At 44.8% G+C, this 17666-nt stretch overlaps 1 protein-coding gene across 10 annotated transcripts in view; it reads left to right on the forward strand.

Moving 5' to 3' along the window:
* Positions 1-17359, forward strand: part of LOC111844553 (uncharacterized protein C1orf232) — a 28857-nt gene extending 11498 nt beyond the window's left edge. For 4 of the 10 annotated variants that reach the window (XR_011992933.1, XR_011992934.1, XR_011992932.1 and 1 more), the window contains exon 3: positions 471-4573. Coding sequence is in view for 6 of the 10 variants with exons in the window: in XM_072716249.1 (XP_072572350.1) it covers positions 6357-6464; positions 12669-12749; positions 13095-13198; positions 15255-15579 (618 nt within the window). In the remaining 4 variants the exon portion in view is untranslated. Of the gene's footprint in view, positions 1-470; positions 4574-6356; positions 6465-9545; positions 10354-12668; positions 12750-13094; positions 13199-15254 lie in introns of those variants that run through there. The other 6 variants (XM_072716249.1, XM_072716251.1, XM_072716250.1 and 3 more) reach the window with 5 other exon arrangements.
* The last annotated feature ends 307 nt before the right edge of the window (positions 17360-17666 follow it).

Here is a 17666-nt window from a genome sequence, read left to right on the forward strand (position 1 = left end):
AGAACGACCTACAGGGTTGACTTTGGTCAGCTGGCTGGCATGAGATTTTCAATTCGAGTCATGTCTGCACACACATTTTTATGTATGTAAGAATTTTATTACCTTGTAAATAGTCTGTAGGGTTTGGAAACTACCCCAACGCTTTAGATGTAGCTAATTTTAAGTTTATAATGAATTAATGTATATTTGCAGAAAGTGTGTCACGCCACATCCGTGAGAGTTGACAACCCTGGACCTAGATGATTGATAGCACTAAAGCTCCTCTAAAATATATTTTTTCAGTTTTAGGGTGAACTGCCCCTTTAAATTCAGTAAGCAAGAGCTATTATCGGTGTTCATGAAGGACCTTCTTGCATTGCTTTGCATGTGTGCTGTTAACCAGCATGGTGTGGATGCAGTCCTCATCAGGTTACTATGGTGTTTTACTGCTTTCATGCAGATCTTCTCCAGTGAGTTTTTTTTACCACCAGCCTCTAGGTCTGCCAAGAGGGCGAAGCCAAGGTCAGCACTGCTGAAAATACAGAGACATCTCCCTAAAAAAAATGAACAGGCGTCATTACCGACAGATCTGGCCACTAGGAAAGTGGGGAAGCCTGTCATGTCAGCCGGCGTGCTGTTATTTCGCCATAGTGTTGGTGTCGGTGTGCTAAGGGTCAAGGTCCAGCAGAGGGGATAAGAACGAGTGGAATGTGTTCACTGCCCCTGCCTGGATTGCAGGGCAGGCATGAGACCCCTCATACCCCCCCGACACACTCCTGGCTACACAGTACCTCTGCTATACATTTGGACTGTAGCTGGGTGACACCTTGAAGGTCATGCAGAAGTGAATTGTGAATACAGGCACTGGATTATGGATCACTGGTGTTACCATGACGATGAAAAAGAACGTTTACCACCAGAGCCCCTGGAAAGCTTTCTGATCTCCATCCAGAATCCCTGGATGTTATTTTTGCCATCTACCCCCACCCCCCCCCCCATATTTGGTTCTAGCTTTATTGATTGTGGATTACTGTCCTGTGAACAGGGGTGGTGACGGAACTTTCTGGAAGCTGGTACTATATGGGAGTCTGAAGGCTCCACAGTGCCTGGGCCTGCAGGGAGGGTAACCGAGTACGCTGCCGGACACAGGGATGTAGATCGCAGATGGGCCTGCAGGGAGGGTAACCGAGTACGCTGCCAAACACAGGGATGTAGATCGCAGATGGGCCTGCAGGGAGGGTAACCGAGTACGCTGCCGAACACAGGGATGTAGATCACAGATGGGTCTGCAGGGAGGGTAACCGAGTACGCTGCCAAACACAGGGATGTAGATCGCAGATGGGCCTGCAGGGAGGGTAACCGAGTACGCTGCCGGACACAGGGATGTAGATCGCAGATGGGCCTGCAGGGAGGGTAACCGAGTACGCTGCCAAACACAGGGATGTAGATCGCAGATGGGCCTGCAGGGAGGGTAACCGAGTACGCTGCCGGACACAGGGATGTAGATCGCAGATGGGCCTGCAGGGAGGGTAACCGAGTACGCTGCCGAACACAGGGATGTAGATCGCAGATGGGCCTGCAGGGAGGGTAACCGAGTACGCTGCCGAACACAGGGATGTAGATCGCAGATGGGTCTGCAGGGAGGGTAACCGAGTACGCTGCCGGACACAGGGATGTAGATCGCAGATGGGTCTGCAGGGAGGGTAACCGAGTACGCTGCCGAACACAGGGATGTAGATCGCAGATGGGTCTGCAGGGAGGGTAACCGAGTACGCTGCCGGACACAGGGATGTAGATCGCAGATGGGCCTGCAGGGAGGGTAACCGAGTACGCTGCCGGACACAGGGATGTAGATCGCAGATGGGCCTGCAGGGAGGGTAACCGAGTACGCTGCCGGACACAGGGATGTAGATCGCAGATGGGTCTGCGGGGAGGGTAACCGAGTACGCTGCCGGACACAGGGATGTAGATCGCAGATGGGCCTGCAGGGAGGGTAACCGAGTACGCTGCCGAACACAGGGATCTAGATCGCAGATGGGTCTGCAGATCTAACTCATCCAGCTGAGAAGTTGGCATATGTGCTGGTTAATTTACTATTAATGAGGTCAACATATTACAGCACTTAGGTATTATTTTTATTTAAGCTGCCTTATTTATTCTTTATCCTGTGAATTCAATCCCATGTCAACACTGGAAAGCTGGAAAGGTTCCTGCGGGTTTGTCATTCAGTTATTCTGGAATGTCACCTGAGGCCTGTAACGGGACACCTAGCCATGACAGAAGGACTGTGGGGAGCCGGTCAGCACGGCCGTGAGCCAAACGAAAGCAACACGAGAGCGGGCGTCTGAAGCATGGGGCCAGTCGAGGAGCTGGGGATACAGGAGGAGCAGAAAGGAGCAGAAAGGACCTGCCCACCGTTTTTACACAGCGTCCCACTCAGCTTGGGGGCTGTGTGTTTGTGTGTTTTTGTGTGTGTGTGTGTGTGTGTGTGTGTGTGTATGCGAGCGGGTTTACCTATCATTATGGGGACACAATGTCCCCATAACGTGATAAATATCCATTTTTTTTCCCTTATGGGGACCGGTTTCCTGGTCCCCATAAGGGAAAACTCTATTTTATAAAAATTGGTGACTGCTATGTAAAAACTAAAAATGCAAAAACTCTTGTATTTTGTTAGGTTACTTATGGTTATGGTTAGGGCAGGGTAGGGGTTAAGGTTGTCATAGTTAACGTTAGCATTTTTCCCATTGAAATGAATGAGCGGTCCCCATAAGGATATGTTTACCCTGTATACATGTGTGTGTGTGTGTGTGTGTGTGTGTGTGTGCGCGCATTTCACACAGATTGGAGTAGCACCCTCTGCTGGCCACCAATGCAGGACTGAAGAATCTTCATTCCGATTCCGTTCCAGATCCAATTCATCACAAGCGACAGGAGAAGTTAAAAAAATAAGTAACATTTTTATGCTCCACCCAGGGGAACAAACCAATAGTCCCATCCTTTCCATCAGAAACATTGCGCTGACAGCATGTGGTCTTTGTATGTCATGAAACTCTGTTATTCTGCAGGTGGTCTTTGTATGTCATGGTACTCTGTTATTCTGCAGGTGGTCTTTGTATGTCATGGAACTCTGTTATTCTGCAGGTGGTCTTTGTATGTCATGGTACTCTGTTATTCTGCAGGTGGTCTTTGTATGTCATGGTACTCTGTTATTCTGCAGGTGGTCTTTGTATGTCATGGTACTCTGTTATTCTGCAGGTGGTCTTTGTATGTCATGGTACTCTGTTATTCTGCAGGTGGTCTTTGTATGTCATGGAACTCTGTTATTCTGCAGGTGGTCTTTGTATGTCATGGAACTCTGTTATTCTGCAGGTGGTCTTTGTATGTCATGGAACTCTGTTATTCTGCAGGTGGTCTTTGTATGTCATGGTACTCTGTTATTCTGCAGGTGGTCTTTGTATGTCATGGAACTCTGTTATTCTGCAGGTGGTCTTTGTATGTCATGGTACTCTGTTATTCTGCAGGTGGTCTTTGTATGTCATGGTACTCTGTTATTCTGCAGGTGGTCTTTGTATGTCATGGTACTCTGTTATTCTGCAGGTGGTCTTTGTATGTCATGGTACTCTGTTATTCTGAAGGTGGTCTTTGTATGTCATGGTACTCTGTTATTCTGCAGGTGGTCTTTGTATGTCATGGTACTCTGTTATTCTGCAGGTGGTCTTTGTATGTCATGGTACTCTGTTATTCTGCAGGTGGTGTTTTTATGGCGTGGAACTCTGTTATTCTGCAGGTGGTCTTTGTATGTCATGGTACTCTGTTATTCTGCAGGTGGTCTTTGTATGTGACGGTACTCTGTTATTCTGCAGGTGATCTTTGTATGTCATGGTTCTCTGTTATTCTGCAGGTGGTGTTTTTATGGCGTGGAACCCTGTTCTGTACACATGGCCCATGCACATTGGGTGGTGGCTTGCTTTCCTTCCTTGGAGTTGGGGTTTCACTAGCAGACCAGGTTCAAACAGCAGGGACGGTGCCATTTCCTGATCCAGATGCCTCAGAAGACATTAACTAAATGGCAGCATTTACTTGAGAATTATATAAAGAAAGCTTAGTTGCCACCATGTGTGATGATGCCCCTATTGTGCAATGGCATTAAATGCAGGGGAATGTGTGGACCAGGGGTCTAAAACTCAAATTAAGTGGGGGCTAGTGGCTAGGAGGCCTCATCACTACAGGATGTGAGTCAACCGTGGATGTGAGTCAACCGTGGATGTGAGTCACGCATGCACTGCATGATCTGAGTCAATTGTGTTAAACTGTTCAAGTAATAAAGGATTTTAGACTATCTGCTAAACTTGCACCCTTACCAGTTATAGAAAGTTAATGTCATGCCCTGCTCATCCGATCCTCCCATGTGCCACGCCCCCTCATTACCTCGTGTGGAATCCTGATGTCACCAGCTGTTTCCAGTCATGTTGATTAGTCCTGTGTATTTAAGTCCGCGTTCGAGTGTGTTTCCCTAGTCTTCTCATTGACGTTACTGCCTGCTTTTCCTCATGTGTAGTGTTGCTTTCCTAATAAATCCCTCATTCCCCGATTTCTCCGTCTCCCTGCTCCTGTTTCCCTGGTCCGTGCCGTGACAGTTAAGGCCCATCTCATGTACTTGCATAAATCGTCATAAAATGGCCGATTGCCTTTTAATTGAGGTACTTGAGAATGTAAATGAGAGAGAAAAAAATCTGTGTATCATATGTATTCTGCTAATCTTTAAGAAAACTAGTATATGGACATCACTTAAATGAAAATGTACAAACTAGAAAACAAAAGTTAATTAATAATGAATTATAAACATGCAATGGGCCATATAAAACCTTCTATCAAGTCAGATCTGGCATGTGGGCCGGTAGTCTGAGACCTCTGGTGTTGAATAATATGTTCTGTACATCATGTTCATGTTTGCTTCAGTGAAAAACGGGGATATAGTTTAATGTGATTTGAAGATGGCTGCTTTGCTGCCATCTGGTGGTCACTTTCTGTACTGACACCAAAAGCTCCTCTCTCACATTTTAATTCCATTGGTCCAGATTCAGATTCAGTTCTTCAGTTGTCATTGTACATAGGTCAGGACAAAACATGTGATATTTAACAATATGCACAAAATACGAAATAGTCAGTAAATACGTTCAAATCAATAAATATGTGCAAAGTACATCGCTAAAAAAAATGAAAGCAACATTTTTTAATCATAGTATAGCATCAAGTCAGTTAAACTTCTGGGATATTGATCTGGTCAGTTAAGTAGCAGAGGGGCTTGTTAATCAGTTTCAGCTGCTTTGGTGTTAATGAAATTAACAACAGCTACACTAGAGGGGCAACAATGAGACGACCCCCAAAACAGGAATGGTTTAACAGGTGGGGGCCACTGACATTTTTCCCTCCTCATATTTTCTGATTGTTTTTTCACTAGTTTTGTATTTGGCTACAGTCAGTGTCACTACTGGAAGCACGAGGTGATACCTGGACCCTACAGAGGTTGCACAGGTAGTTCAGCTCCTCCAGGATGGCGCATATTGATGTGTCATTGCCAGAAGGTTTGCTGTGTCTCCCAGCACAGTCTCAAGGGCATGGAGGACATTCCAGGAGACAGGCAGTTACTCTAGGAGAGCTGGACAGGGCCATAGAAGGTCCTTAACCCATCAGCAGGCCCGGTATCTGCTCCTTTGTGCAAGGAGGAACAGGATGAGCACTGGCAGAGCCCTACAAAATGACCTCCAGCAGGCCACTGGTGTGAATGTCTCTGACCAAATAATCAGAAACAGATTCATGAGGGTGGCCTGAGGGCCCAACATCCTCTAGTGGGCCCTGTGTTCACTGCCCAGGACCGTGGAGCTTGATTGGCATTTGCCACAGAATTCCAGAATTGGCAGGTCTGCCACTGGCACCCTGTGCTTTTCACAGATGACAGCAGGTTCACCCTGAGTTCATGTGACAGACATGAAAGGGTCTGGAGAAGCTGCGGAGAACATCATGCTGCCTGTAACATTGTTCAGCGTGACCAGTTTAGTGGTGGGTCAGTGATGGTCTGGGGAGGCATATCCATGGAGGAACGCACAGACCTCTACAGACTAGACAACGGCACCTTGACTGCCATTAGGTATCAGGATGAAATCCTTGGACCCACTGTCAGACCCTACGCTGGTGCAGTGGGTCCTGGGTTCCTCCTGGTGCACGACAATGCCCTGCCTCATGTGGCGAGAGTATGCAGGCAGTTCCTGGAACATGAAGGAACTGATACCATTGATGGGCCCCCACGTTTGCATGACCTAAATCCAATAGGACACCTTTGTGACATTATGGTTCGGTCCTTCCGATGCTGCCAGGTTGCACCTCAGAGTGTCCAGGAGCTCAGTGATGCCCTGGTCCAGGTCTTGGAGCAGATCCTCCAGGACATCTGTCGTCTCATTAGGAGGATGCCCCGACATTGTCAGGTATGCATACAAGCATGTGGGGACCATACAAACTACTGAGTAGAGTACGATTCTGAGTTGCTGCAATGAAATTTCGGCAAAATGGATTAGCCTGCTGCATCATTTTTTCACTTTGATTTTCGGGGTCTTTGAATTCAGCCCTCTGTTTGGTTGATAATTTTCATTTCCATCAAACCATGTGGCATCCTTTTGGTCCTAACACATCACCCAATCCGTATCAGTATAAATATCCAGCATGTTTTTTCCCCCATTGAGATCTGATGTGTTTTCAAAGTGTTCCTTTAATTTTTTTGAGCAGTGTACTATGGGTAGGTAATTTACAGTGCTGCGGCGTTGGAGCCTGAGAGTCCGTAGTGAGACACTCTCAGGACACATCTGAGTAATATCCTCTATAGAGATGACATCACAGACGCTGTCATCTTACTGACCATAAATACAAATAGTGAGGTAGCCAGTACAGCCTGATCAGGTCTGATGCACTGATGCAAGAGAGGTAACAATAGTAAATGAACCAGTAACCGTAACAAGCAGTCAGTAATGGGAACAGTGTGTGTGGTGTGTGGCTCACTGGGTCAGCATGCTGCATCTGTGATAGGAAGCTCAATGGCTCAAAGCTCTGGATCGGCAGAGTATCTCCGCCACTGGGCTCCAGAACGAGGCCCTTAAATCCCACCCTGCTTTCCCAAAAATACGCAGCTCTGGTAAAATTAACAGACTGCTCTATATCTTTTTTAAATCTGCATTTTAAATTGCTGGTTTAACCCTGATTTTGCTGGCAGAAGGCCGCACTGCGCGGCAGGCTGCATCCAGGCTCGGATTTTCTAAGACAGCAGTACACAAGAACAGAGTGAGGCAGGAGACACTGGGAATGACCAAAAACCAGCCAGGTAGAGGGCAGAAGCGTCTTTCTAATGCCAGAGATGACCGTCAAGTTATCCAGGAGAGCCTCATAAATTGGAGGATGACCTGAAGTGACCTTCAGAAACAATGGAAATGGTATATCACGTACACAGGAGCCCACCCATAAATTAAGAAATGAGTGGAACTGAAAATTTTGCTGTGGTCTCTTAATTTTTTCCAGAGCTGTATGATGCTTTGAATTTTGCTGCTAAATGTCAACAAGCTATTTTTGAAGTTAAGAATGTAGTATATAATATAGACACATTCCAAAAAACTTCATATTTTAAATACTTGGATGCAAACTAATAAAATACTAATAAATTAACATACATAACATACATTTGACACGCTTTCTAGGGTATACAGGTAGACTAAAGCTTTGTGTGAGTTTGCACATTCACAGCGTGAGTCTGCTAATGGTCCCAGTGGCGAAAGCGGGACGGGGACTTGTGATTGGCTGATGAGTCCCTGACAACTGGTGCGAGGGAGCAGAACTGGTCTCTATTTTGAGATCTCAACTGCAGTGTTGGGTCTTCGTGAATAATGCAGGCCGCTTTTCCAAGAAGACTGAAAGCCGAGCCCACGCGGTCATGTTTGTTTGGTCATGGGTCAGGGGTGGACTGAGACCTACTGGGTTTGTAGCTGTGGACGTCCCAACACCAAAACCAGAGGTTACCTGTCTGACTAAGCAGTATGAAGTGAATTGAAGCTGCCAGTGACTGAACAGTGTCCAGGTGGTTCTCCTGATAGCATTTATGTTAACATCAATCAGCTGCAGTTGTATTACTAGATGTTAAGTTTACACATTTTGGTAGATTTATAGGGTAGCCAGTGTTGTATCTTCTCATAATATTACAGATTATCATAGTTTTTATGGTAACATAAAACAGGCTCTTTGGATGAGAGAAGCAGCACAGACACCTCTAAAGCAGTTTATGAGACGTACTTTGAAAATATCACCCAGGGAAGTAAGCTCACAGCTGGCTGCTGCCAGGCTGCCCATCCTCCGCTGGAGGGATAGCAAACTCTGTCACAATTTCAAGGATGTGGCTTGGAAATATCTGCAATTTGAGGAACTGCCAGTGGTCTGTGGAGGGTCCAGTGGCCGGGAGCAGTGAAGGATCATGTTGACAGCCTGTATCTCATGTTGTGCCTGTATTTACTCCCACTGGAGTGTCATTATTCATCCAGAAGGCTATCTGCTAATGGAGGACTGCCAAGTACGGAGTAAATAGTCTCAGCATCATCTGTCTTCATGTTAGGATATCTGTGCAAATGAAGCACTTTGTTTTGGCTATATTATCAGGTGTTTTATGTATGTAGTTGTTCAATGGATAGTTCATCGGCTCTTAAAGTGTTGTTCTGTGATATTTACTGTCGTATTCCTGTGATGTAGAGTAATGCTGTAGTATTTCATACAGCAGACTCACTAAGTGCTCTTTGTGCTTTTAATGTGATTATTGCCTCCTTGTCTCCTGAGTCACTTCAAAGAAAATGTTTAAGGTTATTTTTCTAGGTAGTAAGTGTACTTCTCATTAGAACAAATTGAATTAAGAGTAACACAATAAAAACGAACAAGAATGAACAAAAACTCTCAAACCTCTCCTCAGAGACACCTCAGCAGCACGCTTTATTAATTAATTTAATTAGTTAAATAACTTAATGACGTATTGATTAGCCAAATAAGATGTGCTGGTGGTCGAGTGAAATAAATGCATGAGTGTCTTGGATGGTTGCTGCAAGTCCTGATGTGACTTGTTTATGGAGAGGTCTATAGATATAAAATGAAAATAGATTTATGTGCTACAAATGTAGATTTTCTACAGTAACAAAAACATAATTATCTATAAAAAATCATCCTTCTGAACCATTGTCTCTTCAGAGGGGAAAAGCAGACTGACACTCTTAAAGCTATCAATCTTTTATCGTGTCCTAGCACATATCAAGCTTAGGCTGGTTGCTAGGAGACCGTGATGAAGAGACCATTTTCTGATTGGCTGATACCTTAAATGACATTATTTCTGCACCAATAGCATCCATAAGAAGTTGCGGGATGGTGTCTTAGGGCAATAGAGCAGAAATAATGACTGTGATGTATTTCTGAGTGCTCATGCATAGGAAAACTTGTACCAGTAAAAGCTGACATGACTCTGAAAACACAGTCCTGCATTGAATGGATGTAAGTGTTTATGTTACCATACACGTGGTAGGATATGTGAGCAGAAGGCTAACAGACTGGTGTGAGTTACGTGTCCTGGTGAGAACTGTCTTACCCCCCATCTTACACGGCCAGCAGATAGGCAGGTAGTAGTGAGGTACTCGTATGGTGGTTTATGGTGATCAGATTAGTATTTGGAAACGTAACTGTTGAAATTCTCTTCCAGCATCCAAAACTCTCAAGGTTCACATGCTTCCTTCACCCTTGGCACACTGCAGACATTCCCACCCTTGGCATGAGAGTGGCCGGTCTTCAGGGTCGCCGTGCCCGTTCCACAGCTAGAATTACACATCCCATATTCCTGTCAAAGTCACAATGGCTGCCATGTATTGAAAAGGGGACTCCTAAAAGTTTCATGAGAAAACCCATACCTGTCTCCAGGTAACAGAGCCGTGGTGGGCGTGTCCTCGTCTGTCATTAGTCCCGACATTGGACGGGAGCGCTGTCTGCGTTGGGTCCGGACACGACAACTGGCCAGGACACCATGAGACGGCTCCCACCCGCACTGGTCTGAAGAGCTCTGGACTTCAGCTTAGTTTGTGTTTTCTTGTATCTTCACAGATGAATATATATGTATACATGTGAAGTAGAGCTTTGCTTGAGTCTGTAGATCCATGACTAGGACATCAGTCCCTTAAGGAATCATTTAATGGTGATAAAGCCTGAAACACAGGCCCTTTTGTCGTGAACATGAATCCGCTTTGGAAAACGTACAAGAACAAGGTTATGAAGACCATCAACCCTGAAGTGTCAGAAGATGCTGTGGATGAGGTAGAGGTTGAACGCTGCTGGTGCTTCCTTGGTCTTCCTCTATCCCTGCCTGGTGCTCTGCTCTCTTGCCCTTTCTTCTTACACCCCTACAGCCAAACTGACATCTGGGTGGTGCAGAAGCTGGCAAGGCTGAGGGGGCTGGAGGGGGGCAGGCTGGAGACTGTTGTGGTTCACGTTCCCTTTGGAAGTGAACAGGCTCATAGTATCTCTCCCTGGATGCTCTGTGTGTATAATGGTTGGTTGTCTAATATCTAGGAATGCTGTGGTGTGGTGAAGGATCTACAGATACTTGAACAGCTTTTTATTACATCCTTTGAATCCAACAGACCAAACCTTCCAAGTTCCAGCTGACTTGTTATGTCATCTTTAGCAGAATGCTAGCCTCTTTTATGTTGTCCTTTGGATGTTAGATTTTGTTGAGTCAAAATTTGTCTACTTTCATTCTTTCAAGTCTATAGACTACTATACAGCCTGTGAATGCTGGTAAGACATTGCCGATAGATGTTTAAAAGTTGCAGTAACACTTTACTTAAAGCATGAAAAATACATTATATATACCTTAATAATGCATTCATAAAGTGTTATAAACATGGCCATAACTATTTATAAAAGCCATAACACATTATAGCCATGTTTATTATGTATTATGAATGCTCTATGAAGCTCTCATCTATAATGCAATATAGATACCTTCATAATGCAAGACAAAGCATCCTTGATTCTTATACTGACATTTAGAATGCATTATGAAGGTATCCATAGTGCATTATAGATGAGAGCTTCATAGAGCATTCATAATGCATAATAAACATGGCTAAAATGTGTTATGCCTTTATTATAAAAAATTATAGCCATGTTTGTAATACTTTATGAATGCATTACATTTCATTATGAAGGTATCTATAATGCATTATGATGTTTTAGGTAAAGTGTTACCAAAGTTGCTTATGGGAAACTAGATGGCTCACTGTGCTGACAATTAATTAAAACCTCAAAACCAAAAGATCTGTTTGCCAACAGTAGCCCTTCAATGGTTTACTTAGTATGTCTAGGGCCTCCTTTCATTTGATCCCAAAAGCTGTGTTGACCTTCTTCGATTCTTCTGTGGAACTAGTTGTAACCGTAGACCAGAAGCGGAACGTAGGATAGAATGACATTACAGTGACTGACAGATGATATGCTAGACTGACCATTCCCCCTTGGAACCAGTCACCAAATATGTTCCGCTATGGGCTATTGTAGTACTTTCGAGTTGACTAGTCTTTCGGCAAAGTAATTTCGGCACTGCTGGTGGGACAGCTGACATCGGCCCAGAAGTCAGACCCAACAGACCATCCAGAAGCTCTCACAGTATCACACCTTCCTCCACAAGGAGAGGCGTGACAGGGCCCACTGTAATGCATAATGGCTTCATTCACATCGAGAGCTACTCTTTGACAGGCAGGCATTCCAACGCATACACCATTCTGCTATCGTGGGCCTGGTTGCAACTAATTACTCTAAACTTAATTTTAATAATGTAAAAAAAATTGACCGGGTTCCCAGTACACAATGAGGATCTGCACTGAAAGAAAGGAACTTATCTGCAGTGGCTGGAACATAACTAACAGCTTTTTCATGTTAGATAAAAACCAAATCCTCTACTGTTAAACTGAAAATAATGATTACGTGTATTACTCTGAAGAAAGTACTGCAGTCTGTGTGAAACATTTTTGTTGCGTTTTGCCTTTCAAACCAAAGCACTAATAAACTGCCATGTCTTTGGTCTGAGGACCTCAGCCTGAGTGTATTAAGTGTATTTGGCTGAATGTAACATGCGGGTATGCCGTCTGATTTGAGTGATGACGTTTTGACTGTCGTCGTGTTTGCGATGAAATGCGGCTGCAAACAATTGCGCCACATGAGCAAAAATTAGACCCAGCGCCAAACAGGTGTGCAATCACAGGTATATGCAACTTACCACATTCAGGGCACGATTAAAATCTCATCGGAAGCGGTAACGTTCAAAGATGGAACACAGAAACTGATACATGTGTACCATGCACACCACCGTATAAATATACATTTACCTAACTATTTATCACACATATATATTGTGAAGCTGTTTCTAACACTTTTACACTATTTGACACTTTTGGAGTAGATGTCAAGCTGCATTACATTGTTTGAGTACTTTGGGCAACAAGATAAGCTAATATTAATTTTCTAATTATATTATCACAACACTAAAAAAAGCCAACGCACTGAAAATCTTCATACAGAATGTCAATACGGCTGGTGGAGTATTAACGGTGCACTGGCACTCTGTTTATTAGCAGATCAGCGAACCGGACAGCAACCTGACACCAGTCCAGGAGAATGAGAATCCCAACACAGTGTCCCATTTGGCTAAAAAGGTAAGAGTTGGATTGAGTCCAGAACCTTCCATCTCTGGTCATTTTACATGAACTATAACAGGTGCCGGATCACAGAACACTATTTATACAGTGCAGAGAGCATCATTCAGATGATCCACTAGCATGCATGTCTCTGTAGTGTAAAGGACTGGACATATGCTACAGCCGATGGCATGATGATGATTAAAAATGGCCTCCTGTCTCTCTGAATGCACCGGCAACATCAGTTAGCAGAGGTATCCAGCCCCGCTGGCTTGGTTTCAGAACTAATGAGCTCTGTCACTCACTGTCACTGTCACTCTGTCACTCAAAGACTGAAGCTACAGTGTCTGCCCTTTATCGTAGATGCAGGGGGCGGGATCCAGGGGCTGGAAGAGCATGTCGGCGCTCTTCAACAAGGAAGATGAGCACCAGCTGCTAGAGGCAGAGACCCAGCCTGTTGCTGACCAGTGAGTAACTCCGCCCTTTGAGCACAGGCTCCGCCTTGCCAAGCTCCGCCCCCCTAAGGTGATTGGGCATTGTAGTCTTGTAGAAAAATGAACTGAGAGGCTCAGATGGAGCTTCTATCCTCAAAGCATCATATTACTAAATACTTAATCGATGGTTATAATTTAACGTTTGCTCTTTTAGTATGTACTTCACACTTTTTTGAATTGTATTGCACATCTCTGGTGTTTTTCTTTTTTTTCCAGTATAATTCTGTTCATTATTTATTATATTCATTACATTGTTACCTTTCTGTCTTATTTTCATTATGACGGAGCTGACCACCTTGCATTTGACTGTAGGTTATAGTCTGACTGTAAACCTGGCACATGACAAATAAAACCCATGAATCTTTGAAATGAGCTTGACTCAAAATCACTTGTAGCTTAAGCAACTGCGTTGTCTTTGGTGTCTTGAATAAGTCTCAAGACTGGTTGTCTGGGCCATGGTCAGGTGACAGCAGATAAGGATCATCTCGTGTAAGGTAGACCTCTTTCTCCTCCGGCTTCTGATCTTCACCTCAGTTTCCGCAACAAACCAGTCACATGATCTGAAGAAGTCATGTGATCTAGGAGGCAAGTGAAATCTGACCCGTCTTCTTCTGCAGCGAAACCACTCTGGTATGGGGCATTTAGCCCGAATCACTCCAGAAAACAGGCTTGGCTATGGAGATTTGTATGTTTCTCAATATAAAGTTTCATCGCATTGGACTTACTTACTGTACAGTGTTTCCGTGGGCCTGACAGCCATCAGTGCATGATCATGGCCATTTATTATATGTAAGGTCATCTCTAGGTGTCCGAGTCACTGCTGGGAAAGTGAAAAAGAGGCAGGCAGGGGGCGCCGCTGGGAGGGGTGTTAGGATCAGAGGGGCGTCTGACATACCGGGCCGATGGGTTTGTAGGCTGACAAAATGTAGCATCTTCGGGTAAGTTAGGCACCAAGCAAGTGCTGATCATTCTTCTGGGGCACTGTGAGGTTCAGCACAGTCCCAGCGTGATTCATTCATTCATTCATTCATTCATTCATTCATTCTTTCTTTCTTTGTGATCATTGTCTTCTCTTCTCTTTAGCCACCCGTGGCTCATATAAGGCCATCAACCATTTTTAATTCATATATTTCAAGTTATATATGACGACACATGATGTTTCTTATATGTTCACTACAAGTCAGTGTTTTTCGTTGTATGATTATGGCCACATTTATACTAAAAAACACACGTAACAGGTAAGACACTCAAGAGAAAAGTTTACAGGAAAGACATAAAACTTTACATGAATTGTACATTTTACCATACGTGATATCATATGGCTTTAGTGGGAAATACATGTTTATTGCTTGTTGTCTTTTAATAAAAATGTATATTGCTTTTATATTATTCTAACAAATGACATGTATGATCTCTCCACATTCAGTTGGTTTAATTAGACATGAGAAAATTCAGATTTAACTCAACTATGTTAAGTTCTAAGAACACCAAGTGAATGTTTTAATTTCAAAATAGTCAATTGAGCTCATTCAATGAATTATACATAAAAACGAATACTGACAAATCATTCATTTACTATGCATTGTACATTAATGTCGAACTTATGTTTCACAAAATATATATTACATTAATGTTTGACATGAATAATCGTCTCATATATAATCAATGACACATTCATTTAATATGGATTATACATGAATGTAGGACTTGTATGTTGCACAGTAAATAAATTTTATGTATTGTACATGAATATAGGACATATATGTCTAATGACATTTAGTTAATATGCATGGTAAATTTATTTTCGGTGTCATATAAAGGACTTATATGATTTTGGTAAAACACTCAGAGTCTTATGTTGTTTTTAAAAACCTTTTCCATGTGGGTACTGGCAATATGTGAGCCACTGACAACTGGTAACAAATTCCCTGTGTGTGCCAACATATTTGGCCGAAAATGCCCCGACTCCAATTCTGCTTTCCGTGGGAGATCGTGCAGACGCCCCTCAACCTTTCCCATGTCCCCCCAGCCCACTGGCCATCAAGCCGGAGGAGCCGCCGCCCAGCAAGCAGAACACGGGATTCTGGGATAACTTCGCCACCAAGTGGCAGCAGGCGGCCACCATGAGACAGGGTGCGGCCAGCGGCAAGGCTGACGAGGGGGCCGGAGGCCCAGAGGGGGATGGGGGGCAGGACCAGGGGGCGAGGCAAGAGAACGAAGGGGGAGACAGCGGGAACGCCTTCTCCAAGCACGCCTCCCCCGGAGGGAACAGCGAAGACACGGCATTTAAGTGGAACTTTGTCACCAGTAAATTGGTGGAATTGAAGTCCAAGAGCATGAACAAGACAAATTAGCCAATGGCCTGGGGGGTGGGCCCAGAAATGGGGGGGGTCGGCACGGTGCAGCCTGCCTCCAAGGTCCCACATCCCACCCACAGCCAGCACACAGATTTCCAGCCCCGCTTACACGTCCTCCATAGATCACTGTGATCCCCGTGACATTAGTGGTTTATTAGTGGTTTATAGAGCACTAGACACTGTGTGTTAAATAGGAGCCTTCATCACTGCTGTCCTTTCCTACATGCTTGTCGCTGTGAATGTTGATGTCTTTGAGGAAAGAACGGGGTCCATATGCCGACAGCAGAGGCACGTGAACGTGGTCCGAGGCCCTTGGAAGAGGAGCAAAGGAGCTGGAAGGAAACGCAGACACTGTTTGAAATATTCTGTCAACACTGGGATTTTTTAGAAGCAGCTGGGGATCTTTAATTTCTTTTTGCTTCCGTTTGCGGTTGGAGGTGGTGAAGTTTGAAACCCAAAGCCTCAATCCGATCATCTGAGAATCTCGTGATTAGCAAGGGGCCCCTGGGTTTCAGCCCGCAAAAGGCCGTGCATCAAAGCACATCGGGCAGACAGCAGGAGATCCGCATGCACCTCACTCCCACTGGAGGAAGAGAGATTATGGAGAGAAAAAGAGATATGGAGAGAGGAAGGGAGGGATTATGAAGTAAGGAAGAAAGTTGGAGGAAGAGAGAGAGAGAGATTATGGAGGAGAAGGCAGACAGAGAGTGAGGTCTGATCCACTTCACCTTCACGATGGAGTAGCCCCCACCCCCCCCCACCCCGTTCCTTCACGAGGCTTCAGCACGTCTAGGGCATCCGGTTTGGCTCAGGATGAACAGAGGTGGCATGAGATGGATGGGAAGGTGTCTGGCCCCCGGGTCTGAGGGTGGCAGAGCCGCTAAAGAGCCCCTTGATCCGCCGGCATGCAGCGAGTCGACTCTGCGCCGCATTCTTCCGAAAAGCTGTCTTTGTTCTCGTGTGACAAAATGTGAGCAGCTCCTATGTTTCAATAAATGCTGTTGCACTGAAAATCACCCGATGCTGTGAAGTCATTTCACACTCATTAACCCCTGTGATCGAATCCAGCTTTTACTGGCCTCGTCTTGCCTGTTGCACTGTCCCATCCATGGCCAGCCGACTGTGCCTGTGGTGCAGAATCAACTGAATTATGGGAACAAGGCTGCCTCTCAATTCATATGCTCACCAGCAGAGGGAGCTCTTGCATCATACTTGTGCTAAAACTGCAGCAATGTTTGTGATAGCAGGAATAAGCTACAACGATGACTATTAACCCATCTGGAAATGAAATGTCAAACTTTAAAGATGCAAAATCAATATCAGTAATATTAATTCTGCTGTTGGCCTTGATTTTGAAACCCCTACCAAGAGTCTCTCTCCCTCTCTCTCTCTTTCCCCCCTCCCAGTCATTATGGATGCCCCCATTTCCTCCTCTCTCCTGTCTCTCTTGACTCTGCCTCCTCCCGCTTAACAAGAAAACAGCAGCCATCCGCAGACTTCCAGCGCAGGGGGTGCACTTCCTTAGGGCAACCCCGCCTGATCTGAGGTCTGTTTCCATTGTCACACCTTTCAAATTGTTCATCTGAACTTCCTGGGCCGGGAAGTGGGAGCAGAGCTGACAGGAATTACGGGATAATAAAAGCAGGGACTTTCAAGTGGATTAAAACACACTCAGCTTTCCGTGGGACAAACTTCCTGTCATTAAGAATAACAGAGCCTCCTCCCCCCAGGCCACCCCCAGACCTGTCTTTGCTTTCCGGACATCAAAAACAGCTTTTGAAGCAGATTTGCCGAAACAAGGTTTGTAGATTAACCCCCCCCCCGGTGGCCAGAAAAGCGAAAAGGTTCATGATAGTGTGCTTGTCCCAAAGCCAGAATGGAATGAGAATTACTATTTAGGGAAATAGAGTAGTTTGTTTATTATTGCATAACTGCACACTTTACATTACACCATATAGGTGGTAGTTAGAATGTCCACATATGCTAGACATCTGAAGGGATCTGGAGACATAACCATAAGAGGAACGGGAAGCTGTGATCTAGGAAGCGGAGCGGATATGAAATGGCAAATGGATGCAGGATGG

Source organism: Paramormyrops kingsleyae, chromosome 9, assembly GCF_048594095.1.
Source record: "Paramormyrops kingsleyae isolate MSU_618 chromosome 9, PKINGS_0.4, whole genome shotgun sequence".
Classification (NCBI taxonomy): domain Eukaryota; kingdom Metazoa; phylum Chordata; class Actinopteri; order Osteoglossiformes; family Mormyridae; genus Paramormyrops; species Paramormyrops kingsleyae.